The sequence below is a fragment of the Megalops cyprinoides genome, chromosome 9, assembly GCF_013368585.1.
Source record: "Megalops cyprinoides isolate fMegCyp1 chromosome 9, fMegCyp1.pri, whole genome shotgun sequence".
Lineage (NCBI taxonomy): Eukaryota > Metazoa > Chordata > Actinopteri > Elopiformes > Megalopidae > Megalops > Megalops cyprinoides.
This window is the reverse complement of record NC_050591.1, coordinates 1,880,887-1,894,925: the sequence shown is the minus strand read 5'-3', so window position 1 is coordinate 1,894,925 and position 14,039 is coordinate 1,880,887. Positions and strand designations below refer to the sequence as shown.

General features: G+C 40.5%; 1 protein-coding gene across 1 annotated transcript in view; it reads left to right on the top strand.

The window, feature by feature from the left end:
• The first annotated feature begins 10,689 nt into the window (after positions 1-10,689).
• The window catches only part of LOC118782876 (beta-galactosidase-1-like protein 2), a 33,887-nt gene continuing 30,537 nt past the window's right edge, over positions 10,690-14,039 (top strand). Inside the window, exons 1-2 of the mRNA XM_036536484.1 lie at positions 10,690-10,874; positions 10,966-11,034. Of these exons, the coding sequence (XP_036392377.1) occupies positions 10,690-10,874; positions 10,966-11,034 (254 nt within the window). The remainder of the gene's footprint in view (positions 10,875-10,965; positions 11,035-14,039) is intronic.

The window sequence follows — 14,039 nt, the reverse complement described above, 5'->3', positions numbered from 1 at the left end:
GGATTAGTGCATCAGGCCAAAGGAATAAATATTATAAATATTTAAAAAATGACAGGTTGTGAAGAAGCCGTGCAGATACTTTTCCCGTTATAAGTGGTTTTTGTGTAAAATGCACAAGAATAAATGTAATAGGTAAATGAGACAAGATGAAACTGGAAAGTTGTGAAGATGCCTTCACAATTAAACAATTTGCCAATTAGCCTATGGTTTACCATGAACCACTGTAGAAAAGGACCACATTCCTTAGTCCCTGCTTGTGCAAACAACCTCCACCTCTCACAGACCCTTTGTTTACACCTCAGTTGTAACCTGCCCAAACCCGTCCTGCTGCTCCCCTTATCAGCAGGACCCCCACAGAGAACCTGAGGCACAGGTGCACCCCCAAGGACAGCCCCCAGGTCACCATTTGCCCTCTCACCTGTCCGTATCCTTTGGCCACCAATAGGAACCCCAACAGGGCCAAGGACACAGCACAGTATAAAAGTAGTGGTGACCTCTCCCACCTGAGTACTGCACTAACTACTGTGGGGTCACTGGGGTGAAGAACTGGGGACACTAAACCCTTGGGGACAGGTAGTTGTGTTCAGAGCGGTAGAAGAAACAGAGTGGTGACACTCCCATAGGGGACCATTGTAAAAAATGGCGGACATTGACATTCACGGCATAGAACCACGTTCATTTCCATTGCTTGCCAAGCACTTTCAGCGGTAAGTTGACAAATCAATAGTTATGACCAAAGGTAGCTTAGCCAGCTATCGAGGCTAACATTCCCATTTCACTGATGAGTTTCAGTCAAATCACTTTTAGTTATTGATGTAGAGTAACGTTACATCTTAAGTTGTTCTGGTTATCAATGGGTTTACGATTACAGTTAGCTGCACTGCTACCATGTTAGTATACCTGATTAAAATTAATGTGACTATATTTGGTTAATGATATTAGCAAGTTAGCTCGCTCGCCATCTGTTGTTTGCCAGTTAATTTGTGGTGAACATCACACACGGTGAGAGGCTGCCCTGAGACAACAAGTGGTCATTGCATTTTATTCACTCGGTGTACAGTCTTTGTGAGTGAGTAGGGCTTATTTACTCTGATATTTACTTTGACCCAGTATGACTCAAAAAGGCACTCAGGTTATACTATGAGGGAAGAGATGTGGTTCCATCCATAAAGTATTTTTTATTCACAAAGTTAATGATCAAAGATAGAAAACAATGAGATAAAATGGGAAAGTTATAAAAATACCATTCAAGCACTTATTAATAAATGCAACATACACACACTAAACCAAAGAGATTATAGTATTTTTATATAGTATTCTTATAGTATTTCAAAGTATTTTCTTATAAATACCAATACCACAAGCAACTTGTATGTGTCATGATTTCTCTTTATTCTCACTGTACTTGAGAGGTGGGGCATTCCTGTCTCAGGCAGTAGTATTGACATGGTCCAAGTCCAAGTCCCCTCTTTGGGCTTCGAGACGCTGTCAGAGCTGGGCATTCAGAGGGTGATCATTTAGACTGTGCTCCTAACAGCAACAACACCTTCCTCCCTGGCTCTCTGTCATTTTTTTGTTCACACACGCATGCATCTTTACACACACTTACACACACTCCACCATTTTGTCTTGTCCTGCTGTTTCCCCTTACATTGCCAACATTGAAACCATTTAATAAATTCTTTTAATTAATTAATTAATTTATTTAAAACCTAAATTTGTGTCAGCCTCCCTTTTTACGTTGTGGTCTCACCAGCCGGGCTGTAACGTGTTACAATTGTTTTCTTGAATGCAGTTTGTTGCCTTGTATATTTTGCACTATTGATCAAACTTGCTTATTTATTTATTTTTTTTATTTTGCCCACCACCACCCCCCCTCATTGGAGGACCTCTTTATTAAGCTCAAGAAGAAAGGCAACAGGCTCAATAATATTACTGAATTACAGCAAGTAGATGAAGGTGAAGACACAAAGAGAAAAAAAGGATAATAGAATAAAATAAAGAAAAAGAAAACAGAAAACAGAAAAATAAATAAATAAATAAAATTAAATACAATATTTATCAATAGTCTTATGTCTCACCACTAGCAAGTAAACGTCCTCCACCCAAAACCAATGGTCAGTATTCCAACCTCTTCTCTAGTTACCGCCCCCACCCCCCCATCCTACCTTCCCCCCTCCCCATTATTTTTCTTTCCCCTTATCCTTTTTATTATTACTATTATAATTATTATATCTATCTATATGTACAAAACAAAACATACATTTAAGGACAAAAGGAACCAAAAAAGGAAAGAAATACATTAATCATTACTTTTTTGATTTCCTTCTTTCATTATGCCCTAGTCCCCTCCCCTTCACTTCACAGACCATCATTATCCAACCCCCCTTACAGGGACAACTCAACCATATTTCCTGTAGCTGTTCACTTCTTTACTACTTGACATATTTGGTTATCTATCCTAACTCTTTCCCTCCAAAAATAAAACTGATGTAAATAACTGATAAACTGATTAAGTCATCACTCTGCCACTCCACATACCAAATTGACATTAACATATATGCAGTAAATGTAAAGGCAGTTAAAAAATACACACAAATGGTTTAATATTTACCGTTTAATACCGCATTCGCTGCTGTCTATCCCATAGGAGAACTTGACAGCGCGGCGTTTGTTTGGAACTATTGAAGGTGTACGTGAACCACATGATCACATGGCGGCGAGATCAATCAGTGTCGCAACTCTCTCTTTCAACGGCTCTGGTTGTGTTGTTGTGCGCATCTGTGTCTACATGGACACAGCACACATACTCCACACCATGCAAATCCCTCAATACAATTCTGAACCCAAAATCTGACTCCTCTGTCCTGACCGACACACCACTGCGACAGCAACCTTAGCCTGAACCAAGTTCACGAGTGAAACTGCCCCCTCAGTTCCTCCGAGCTGGATCATGTTTTCAAGCACATGCATACATTCTCATGCTTCGGGGTGAACTGGTTGAAAAAAAGCTTCTTACTGCAAGAGTTTATATACATGAAAAATGCACAGGGTCCTGCACACAAACGCATTCATACACATACAATCAAAAAAACAAAAAAACAGGAAGGAAAAGTATCCATGGTGAAGACAGCATCTTCACACAAGCCAAATTAAAAATACTGATTGTTGTTTTTGCTGTTTCAGTTGGGCATTTCATTTTCCAAATTGCAGCTGTAGAAATTTACAACTTAGAACTTTCAATGTAACGGATTAAGGATGATTGATGCTGGCTATTCTGTTAGATTGCTAAATCCCTCAGAGTATGCCCACCAACCCTGCTGAACAATCAATACACTCCCCTTTCTAAAGACTTTCCATTTCATTACAGAAAATGAAATTCATTAATGATATATCAATGACATTACCATATCACTGATATTACCACAAAGGCCATATGTTAGAGGTAGTTACAATGCTTTTGGCCATGTGAAATTGTGTGACATAAACATCGTACATTATATTTAAACTTGTTTACATATAAACCCTGTCTAGGATACATTCGTAATCATCTACAACGGTTTGTGATAACATATATATTAAATAAAAAATTTTAACACATATTTTCACATAATGTAACCATATATTAATATAATACAGCACAGATTTATCACATTAGCAAAGATGACAAGATTTTATTTTCACAATCTACAACCCTCATATACTGGACATGCCCTGTTATTCTTTATTTAAAACTGATGAGAACAGGTATAATTTCATCCAAAAGATTTTCTTGTACTTTCTCTTCTCTAAAGAATTTACTACAATATATGCAAAAGTCTATACTTTCCATTAATATATTTTAAAAAAACAGATTTGAAAGCTGAGTAACACTGTGGAATGTATCTGTGTATGCATGTGTATATGTATTCATTCATTTATATTTTATCAGTTTAATAATTGTATATTTATATTTGGCTTTGACAATACTGTACACTTGTCTTGCTAAATAAAGCTTATTTATTTGAATTTGAATTTGGTAGCAAAGAAATGATGTCACAGTCTGTCTCCTCAACTTCTTGCAGAATATCATAACACACTGGTTCATGATTGTGTGATCCATTGTGATGTCATAATGTCATGCTATCATTACGGCACTATGGACCACGTTTTATATATATACATATTGTTACAATCCCTAGGAATATGACTTGATACGGAAACATGCTACACTATGCGATGCAGCAATAGGAATGGGGTAAAAACTAAATTATGACATAACGCTATTTTTTGAATTAATGGAATTTTTAAAAATTCCACTTTGACCACTACACACATGCCCTGAGGAAAATCTGCTGAGGATGGATAATCAAAAGCTTTATGACTACTACCAGGCAGGGAAGAGCATCCTGTGTCTTTCGCTGCAGGATGTGAAGAGGGTGAACTGGGAGATGGAGCAGTCCGTTCTGCTGAAGATGAGGACATTCCAGCTGCTGCAGAACAACATTGTTCCCCTCACTCCCTCCCAGAGGTTCAGGGCCTTTCCTGGTACACATAAGAGGAGCAAGCTTCCATCCAAACACTCCTCGAGGGGGTCCCCACTCCTGGCTACAGCCGGCGGGAAGCAGAGAAAGGAGACGGACATCAGCGCCGACCCTTTGAGGGTGGTGGGGACCTCAGCAGGGCTCTGCCCGTGGCTGTCTCCTCAAAAGTCACTCCTGATCAACCAGTTGAGGCGGAAATCCACAGACATCTCCTTCCCGCCACCCTCGACTCAAGATGGGAGCTCCAGCCGACAGGACGGAATGATACGCAACCCAGCAGGTGACCCCACGGCCGCCGTGGAAACATCACGCATCCCCACCGACTCTACTGCTTTGCCCCTGGCCCCGCCTACAGTCACACCTCCGAGAGACAGTCCCCCAGGACCTGCCCTCACCCTCTCTGATACACCACTATAACTCTGAATAAAACTGAAAATAGTGGAATCAGTGGCTGTGAATTAATTTACTTTTTTCAATCTGGCCATGGAAATTGGGGGTCACCATCCTCCGGAATTAACCAGTATGATTTTTTATTATTCATTCTGTTATTATAAACAACTACATTTGTATCAGTTTTTACTATACTATTTATTTGGCAGATTTCGCAGTTATCCAGATTGAAGGCATAGCAAGACACATCAAATGCACATCACAGCACTACCAAGAATAACAAGAACATCAGTACAGAACAGCCCTCAACACAATGAATGAGACAGCAAGCTAAGAAACTGCTAAAATATAAATTTAAATTTTATTTAAATTATTTAAGCATACACACAGTGCCTAGCAATCACACCTAAGAGCAACATACCTACATCATACTAACAACCACATGGTCAGGGTTGGGAGGGTTACTTTAAAAATGTATTCCGATACAATTACTAATTACCTGTTAAAAATATAATCAGTAACCTAATCCAAGTATCACAATATTAAAGTAACGTAACTTGATTACTTTCCGTTACTTTTGGATTTGATTGGATGTCCTGGTGAAATTGTTTAGCCTAATATAATGTTTTATGTTCGTTTTTAGGTTTATTAATTGTTTGTTCAGGTATTCCTGCCTTTGCTATGTGCGAATGCGCGTTTAGATTAATAGCAGTAACCAGGGTGCGAAATACGATTCACACTTAAGACCCCCTGAAAGCCTCAACAGCTTGCACTTTGTCAGACTTGCAATTGTCACTAAAATTGTCTTTTAACCCTTAAAGCCCGACAGACGCATCCTGCGTCCAAATTCACATCCCTTCTTCTGGGTTGAATGCTAAGTATTCGTCGCTAACGATGCTTGTCTATGCGACTAAATGTTGGCGAGAAAAATAATTTTGAATTTACATCAAATTTAATCACAGTTACAATCTATACAGCTCTGCGTCCATCTCCACACCCATTACTCTTGTTTGAATTAGCCTACTCGTGAACTCGTCATTGTAGAGATATGGAACACATATCACAAGAAAGGGCGGAACCGGAGCTTTGTAATGATGCTAGTCACATATTTGTAGGCTTACATACCTATGTAATCACGTTATGAAGACAGATAAAACTTGGTAAAAGATAAAAAAGACAAAGCATTGTCGAGTAATCCAGTTTTGAAATCACAGCAAATTTCTGCATTGTCTCCAACATAGGGCTGACATTATTTTTCGTACAAAGTGGGATGTAAACACAAAATAATGTATTTGCTTTTCATTGCAATGAGACAAAAGCCATTTCTCAGCGCCCTCCCGTTTTGTTGTTTCTTCTGGGAAACTCCCGTAATTTCCATGGCAAACTTTACTATGATTAATAGTCATACACGGATCCATAAGTTTTGCATGTTTGTCTGGCGTTACCCAAGTTGCCAGATCGTCTATGAAACACAATCTACACACTACATACAATTATTTACTATCCAACGCCCCCGCCGAAAAAACCTCCCGTATTTTGAAACCTAAATGTTGGCAGGTAGGCTATGGGTAGGGGACCCCCCGATTGCCAACGGGTATTGCGCACACTGGCGGTAACTATGCGAATTTACTAACTATAATGTTAATTTGGTAGTTAGCTAGCCAGCTAACACTAAAGTTGTTAGAACAGGTTGCTTGCAGTGTCTGTGGTAAAATTAACTATTTGGTCAGAAGTGACGTGATGAGGCTGTATTAGTTTGATAGCTAGCTAGATAGCTATTAGTAATATGACAGTTGAGGAAAGTGCGTGAAAGCCAAATTAGCTAGCAAGCTACCTACTGTTTTTTTTCTATTGTAGCTAGCTAGCTATGTGTTTGTTTGCAATGTGATATTTGTATTTGTCAGCGCAATGTGATAGTAACTAGCTAGTTACGTTTATTGTTTTGTTTGTATTGTAGCTTGCTAGCTAGATTTGTCTTTGTAAGGTGGTATTTGTACTTTTCAGTTGAATGTGCAAGCAGCTAGCTAGCTAATTTAGCTTGCAAGCACTTTACTATCAAATGTTAACGTTAACTTTAGCTAACTGGATTTCTGTGTAGTTAACATTAGCGGCTGGTCTTACCTATAATTTGTTATTAGGCTATATGTCGAATTGGATGATGACAGCATTTTCACAGCTGTAAGGCATAACTTGCACTGTACTGTGATGTTGTTCCCCTTTTCTGCTTTAAAGACAAACTAATGGCGAAATTTCCACCCAGTGAGAGCATTCTTTTCACTAGAGGCCATGATAATGAATTGGCAACTGTAAGATTGCCTATGGTTTCATTGGTGACCAGAGTGGTGTTGTGAGACTCGTTAAGTGTTGTAATGTGTGCGCATGTGCATGGTAATATATCTTTCTTTATTTTAAAATGTATTTTAAAATTGTAATCCTGCTAATAATCCCAATTTTTACTAAATATATCGGTAATCTGATTGTCCTTTTTTCTGTAACTGTAACAGAATACAGTTACCTTTTTTGTATCCTAATACAACGCCATTGCATGTATTCCGATACTCCCCAAGCCTGCACATGGTGTAATAATGATCTAGAAGATCAACATTAGCATGACATAGCATTCACACAGTGTCAAACAAAAATCTATAATGGCGTCATTATGTTCTCTCATACTACCACACTGCTAGCGTTGCATTTTAAAGAACTGCACACAACACCTTTACAGCATGCAGACTACAGAGGCATTATATCAATGTGTTTAGTCTTTTGAAAACAACATGTCCAAGACCAAGAGAGGCACACAACAGAGCAAGGAGTTCAGAGACATTTATATTAACTTCCATTGTAGGCAAGCTACCTCTTCTTCACAGTGACAAACATGGTACTTATTTAATGAGTCTGGTTCAGTGTTCAGTGTTTCCTCAAAAATTTCTCAAGCACTTACCCCTTGGCGTCCCTATTTTGAACAAGGTTTACAAATGTGGCAGACGCAGTTGAACATCCTATTATGCAATGCTGTTTAAGGTCTATGGCGTTATCAGGATGCAGCTGCCAGTCTGAATGAAGCGGGAACAATACAGCATACTCTAGAACAACAGGCTGGGTGCACAAGCATAAATGGGACAAGCGACGCACTATGCACCACAATACCTTTCCATTTTCAATAGGTGCCACTGACAAAATGCCTTTAAATTACAGAACAACTTTCACAGACACAAAAAGGGCTGAAAAAGGCCACAGAAATAATCAATCTTTGAAAGCTCTGAAATTAACATACTGGTAAAGACAGATTTACACTGACATATCAACATTGCTAATGACAAGGGGGGGGGGGGGGGGGGGGGAATTTAGAGTTGTAATACACTATACACTGTCTAACAAAATCATGTGAGGTTTATCATTTGAAGTTTAACAGATTTCAGTGGTAAACATAAAAGTTACATTATACAAATGGTCATTAAGTACATTGGTATGTTAAGCAATAAAACTATATTTGTTCTAACCACAGTATCTGAGCCTCTTAACTATTTCAACCACTTTTCAACGGTCATCTCGACTGCTGATCAATTCCGTACGTGCTTACTACGTCATAGGTGGTAGCTTCTATAATCAATGGTCTTACGTGTATTTCCGATCAAAGGGATACAACATGACACGCCTGTTCACAATTTCACGACAAGTCAATGAAAAGAAAAGAACGTTAATTTGTTTACCTGTCCTTGAAGAAAAAGATGAAAAACTGTGGCAACACTGGCTGAGCTCGTTCCAACAAAGACTGGATTAACTGTGGGGACAGAAGGCATTGATAGGTTGCTTTCATAGCAGTAAAATACTTGTATTTTAGGAAATTACAAATGTATAAATGCTTTAATTTGCATTGTTTTCTAAAAGGGAGTGCATTTGATTTTTGAACGCGTGACAGTGAACATCCATTTAAATAATTTCAAACAATACAATCCATAGGTTTTAATAGTCATCTTAAAGGACCTAGACACTGATAACCATAACTAGTTACAAACACAAAACAACAGTAAAACACACGCGTAAGTTAAAAAAAAAAACGTTATTATTGTTGATATTATCGCTATGGCCATCGTCATCACAAAATCGAATGCGAGAATGTTAGACAGTACTTTGCATACTGTAACTCCGTCAACTGTTTTCACGGTCTATACTAGCGATGTGTTGATCGCGAACAAGTCCGCTCTATGAGCCGGCTCCTTTACGTGAACGATAGGAGCCGGCTTCCGTCTGAGAGCCGATTTCTTTCCTTTTTTTGTTAATTAACACAAAACAGAATAATAGGATGATCTTTTCGCCACACTGCTCGGCCACAGGCACTCCACGCACTGACTGAATGTTAGAATTGTAACATACATTTATGCACGAGGACCAGATGAACTGTATTTAGTGTTTGTAGCGAAACGCTAATATACAACGTTCAATATAAATAAAACGTTCAATACACGTGTGTAATAGTGTTTGATGTTTTTATTCCAAACTTAATGCAAAATAATGGTTTTCTGGAAATGATTAGGTTTAGTATAATACAATTTATATACAATTGTGTCATCAGTATCAAATAAGCCTTGCTCAAACAATTAGCATTAAAAACAAGTTCTGCGTTTGACTCGAAAGCTTTCAGCCGTGACGCTCTAGTTACATATCTAAATTTTGCCCCTACCGCCAACTGACTCTCGCCCTAGTTACGCCTGTATGCGTTTCTGATTTACATTCCGGTTTACCAGACGAGAATTATGTTTTTCCCAGTGGATCAGTCGAAAAAAAAAAACTTTTTCCCCCACCGATTATCCCCTACACTTCCAAACACATCTAAATGATTTCATCTTCTGCATAACAATTTACTTAAGCAATCAGTTTGCCGTTGACGAAATCATTTAATCTTACATAAGATCCAAGACAGCATTTCATTGATACATGTATGTATTAATTAAAATTAGATCGCGTTACTATTACACATACGTAAACGTATCCTGCTACATTGTTCCTTTGACTTCCAATTGTGATCAGGCTGTAGAAGGTTAGGTATATATTCAGCACGCACGTCTTACCAAATAACGTAGCCAAATAACTAGTTAGCTACATTGTTTAGTACACAGTGTACTCAAAAGTTCACATAACTGTTGAGGTAACATTAGCTCGCTTGTGAAGTTGCAGAACTAGACATCTAAATTATAGTTTGCTAACTCGCTAACAAATTATAAAAACATAATAAAAATGTATTCATAATACAAGCTGACGTTCAGTTTTGGTTCTGCCAACCATTTGTTGGTGTAATATCTGTTTAGAAATGCTCCTTTTCAGCCTCTACATTCGTCAAAATCAAATGTCAACTCTCTCAGCTGTTTAGGAATACCCTGGATTTTGCCCTTTTACCTTCCTTTAGCTAGCTTCCAGTCAGCAGGAGTTGTGTAGGACAGAGTATAGCTATCTAATTGGTTTATACAAATGCCAGTCCCTGTGAGAAGGTATGCCACTATAATATAATTGGTAACTGCTGCAATCTGATTTAATTAGGATTAGGGGATGTAATTTGGCAGTGTACACCCCTATTAGAGTAGCAGTTGTCACGGGCAAAAATATGTATCAGAAACTACTTAATTGACCACATTTTCACTTTAGGAACATTTAAACTTCCTTTATGGAATGCCTTGTCCTAATTTCCACTGATTTGAAAATCCACATATAAGGGATATTTTGTATCCAACCTGGCAATGGTGCATTATTTGTTACTCCTCTGCTGTGTTCTACCAGCATGCAGCCAGGAGTGAGGAAGCAGACCAAGAGGGAAGGGCTGAGCGCAAACTCCTCCCAGTTCACTTTGGAGGGAGAGGCATTCCGCATCCTGGGAGGCTCTGCCCATTACTTCCGTATCCCCAGAGCTCATTGGAAGGACCGCCTCCTGAAGATGAAGGCCTGCGGGCTCAACACTCTCACCACGTAGGTGTAGAAGGTGCCTGTCAAAGACTAGCTCTGCTGCTCAAATTGGAAACGCAGTATAGAGTGTCTCCGATTCTGATTTATTTTTTAGGTACGTGCCATGGAACCTGCATGAGCCGGAGAGAGGATTGTTCACTTTTCAAGGCCAGCTGGATTTAGAGTAAGAGTGCCCTCTGTATTTGTTCATTTCAGCAGCACAGAGAACACAGTTTTCCCTATTCTTCTGTCTACACGCACCGACCGCAGATCGGGTCATTGAGATGGGGTGTCATGGAAACGGGCATGATATACTCAGGTTAATTTGCCATCTTCCCTCAACACAGGAGGGTCAATAAACAAGCCACAGTGTTAATTAGCTAGTAGTAGTATCACAGCAGCAGCAAAACTCATTTGGATTGAACTGTTAGCATTATGGAAGGTGTTTCACACATCTCACAAAGAAGTGTGAAGTAGAATCGATTAGCTAGTAACACTGTCTTGTGTTTGGTTCCCTTATCAGAAATGTTGGTCTTCTGATAGCTACAGCACAGCCCAACTCACAGAACAACAGCAACAACTTTTCCTACCCTTCCTGATGGAAGAGTGAGACTTAATGAACCCCACCATGTATGAATCACTGATCACAGCACCACATTATCAGCATTACGTCAGCATTATGGATTTGCTTTGCAGATGCCTGTATACAGAGCAGCGTGGTCTAAACCTTCAAGATTCAAGAGATTTTATTGCCATTTGCACAAACCAAGACAAATCAATGGACTGGGGAAGACTCTGTATGACAGAGACCCGGAGAGTGAGAGGGTGTGAGGTAGTTGAGTACTAAAACCCAGTCTGTAAGGTGCAAGAGTATTGTGAGGTGTTAAGTGTCCATGGTGTGAGTAAGGTGGGGGGTGTGGTATTTCCTTCCCGCCTTAATGTCCTTAGCAATCATTCTGACAGTGGCTGGAAAAAGGCTGTTGTGGAAGCGTGCCTTGTGAGTGGTGATGCTCTTTGGCCTGTGGTGTCTTAGGTTGTATCCTGAGTTCTTCCACCTGAGCAGAGAGTGAGCTGGATGGTGTCGATCACTGAGGATGCTCCGTGCTTTTCTCCTACAGCACTGTGTGTAGAGTGTGTCCATGGAGGGGAGGTCAGAGCCGATGATTCTCTCTGCAGTTTTGATGACTCGTTGAAGAGATTTCATCTCAGCCTGGGTGGTGTTTCCAAGCCACAAAGTGATGCCGCTGGTGAAGAAGTAGCAGCCTGAAGAAGTAAAGGCGCTGCTGTGCTTTCTTCACTGTTGTCACAGTGTTTATGACCCAGCTCAGTTTTTTTGACATGTGAAGGCCTAGAAACTTGTGACTGTTCAGCCCGCTCCACCTCAGTCCCCTTGATGGTGAGAGGCTGCAGGGGGGGCTACAGTGATTAAAATCCCCCGAAACAACAAGAGCAGCGTCCGGATAGGTATTCTCATGTCCACTGATCATGTTGTGCAGCTCTCTTACTGAAGTCCAGAAGGAGTTCTTTGGTTTTCTCTATGTTAAGAACAAGGTCATTGTCCTCTCCAAAGACAATGATTTTGTTTACCTGTTCCCTGTATGATGACTCATCCCTCACCCTTGATGAGACTGAGGATGGTCGTGTCACCTGCATAATTAATAATGTTGTTGTTCTGGGTGGAAACACAGTCATAAGTGTACAGGGCATAGAGTTTGGGGCTGAGGCAGCAGCCCTGGGGGGTTCCTGTGCTGATTGTGAGCTTGGCAGAGACCTTATTTCCCATTCTCACCACCTATGGTCTGTCTGTAAGGAAATCCAAAATCCAGTTACAGGTGGGTGTTGGCACTCCAAGGTCTGCCAACTTCACAGTCAGCTTCATTGGCCGGATCGTGTTGAAAGCAGAGCTGTAATCCAGAAAGGGCATACGTGCAAATGTTCTGTTAGTGTCCAAGTGTTCCAGTGTAGAGTGAAGCGTCAGGGCCACCGCATCATCCACTGATCTGTTCGGGTGGTAGGCAAACTGTAGGGGGTCCACCATGTCTGGAACCACAGAGTTTATGGATTGGAGAACCAGCTTCTCCAGGCACTTCATGGTGACCTGTATAAGTGCCACCGACCTAAAGTCATTCAGTTGGGATACGTTTGGTTTTTTAGGGACCGGTACTATAACAGAGGACTTGAAGGACCATGGGACTGTTTCCTGTGTGAGAGAGGAGTTAAAAATGTCTGTGCACACCCCATGGGGTCCTGCTGCCTTGTGGGGATTTACCCGCTTCAAAGCCCTAAGAACCTGTGTATGTGTCACCTGAAGTGCAGTCTCCTCAGGGTTACAGGGGGATTTTGAGGGGATGTCTCTGTTCAGTCTGTTGAATCTGGCATAGAAACTGTTGAGGTTGTCTGGTAGGGTGGTGTCTCGGGTCTCAGTCCCATTCGTGCTTCTCCTGTAGTTGGTGACAGATTGAATTCCCTGCCACATACTACGTGTGTTGTTTTCTAGGTAGCAGCTCTCAAGTTTTTGGGAGTATGCCCTTTTTGCAGCTCTGATGGAATTTTGTAGCTCATGTCGGGCCCGCTTATACCCCATGATGTCCCCTGACTTTAAAGCTGCACACCGTTTCCTCATCTTCATACGTATATCCGCATTGAACCAGGGCTTTTGATTGGGAAAAACACAAATAGTACGGGAGGGGACACAGATGGAAGGGCACCAGTTAATATAGCTACTAACAGTCTCTGTGTAATTGTGAATATTATTTGTGGCCTCCTTGAAAATGTTCATGTCTGTAGCCTCTAGGCAGCCCTGCAAGTCTGCCAATGCACTCTGTCAGTCCATATCTTAACAGCAGTGTTCGAATTACCCTGCAGCTGCCGGGGGGCCCCACCTTATGGATGGCACTCGGTACACAATACTGTGTAACCTCACAGCAATTACGCAGGCAACAACTACGCATCGCAATACAGCCTAGGTATACATTGCCATAAGCACTGCCACATCATAGATGAACCTCTGCCACACACCATAATAACACACAGGGATCTTATTACTTATTACATGTAATTATTACTAAATTCACCCGGATGCATAAATGGAGAGATGATACGGAAATGAGAGCAAATCATCAGAGCAAATACTGTAGGCTACGTAATAGGCCATAAACGTCTCACTGTCAGCCACGTCTATTGAAAAAT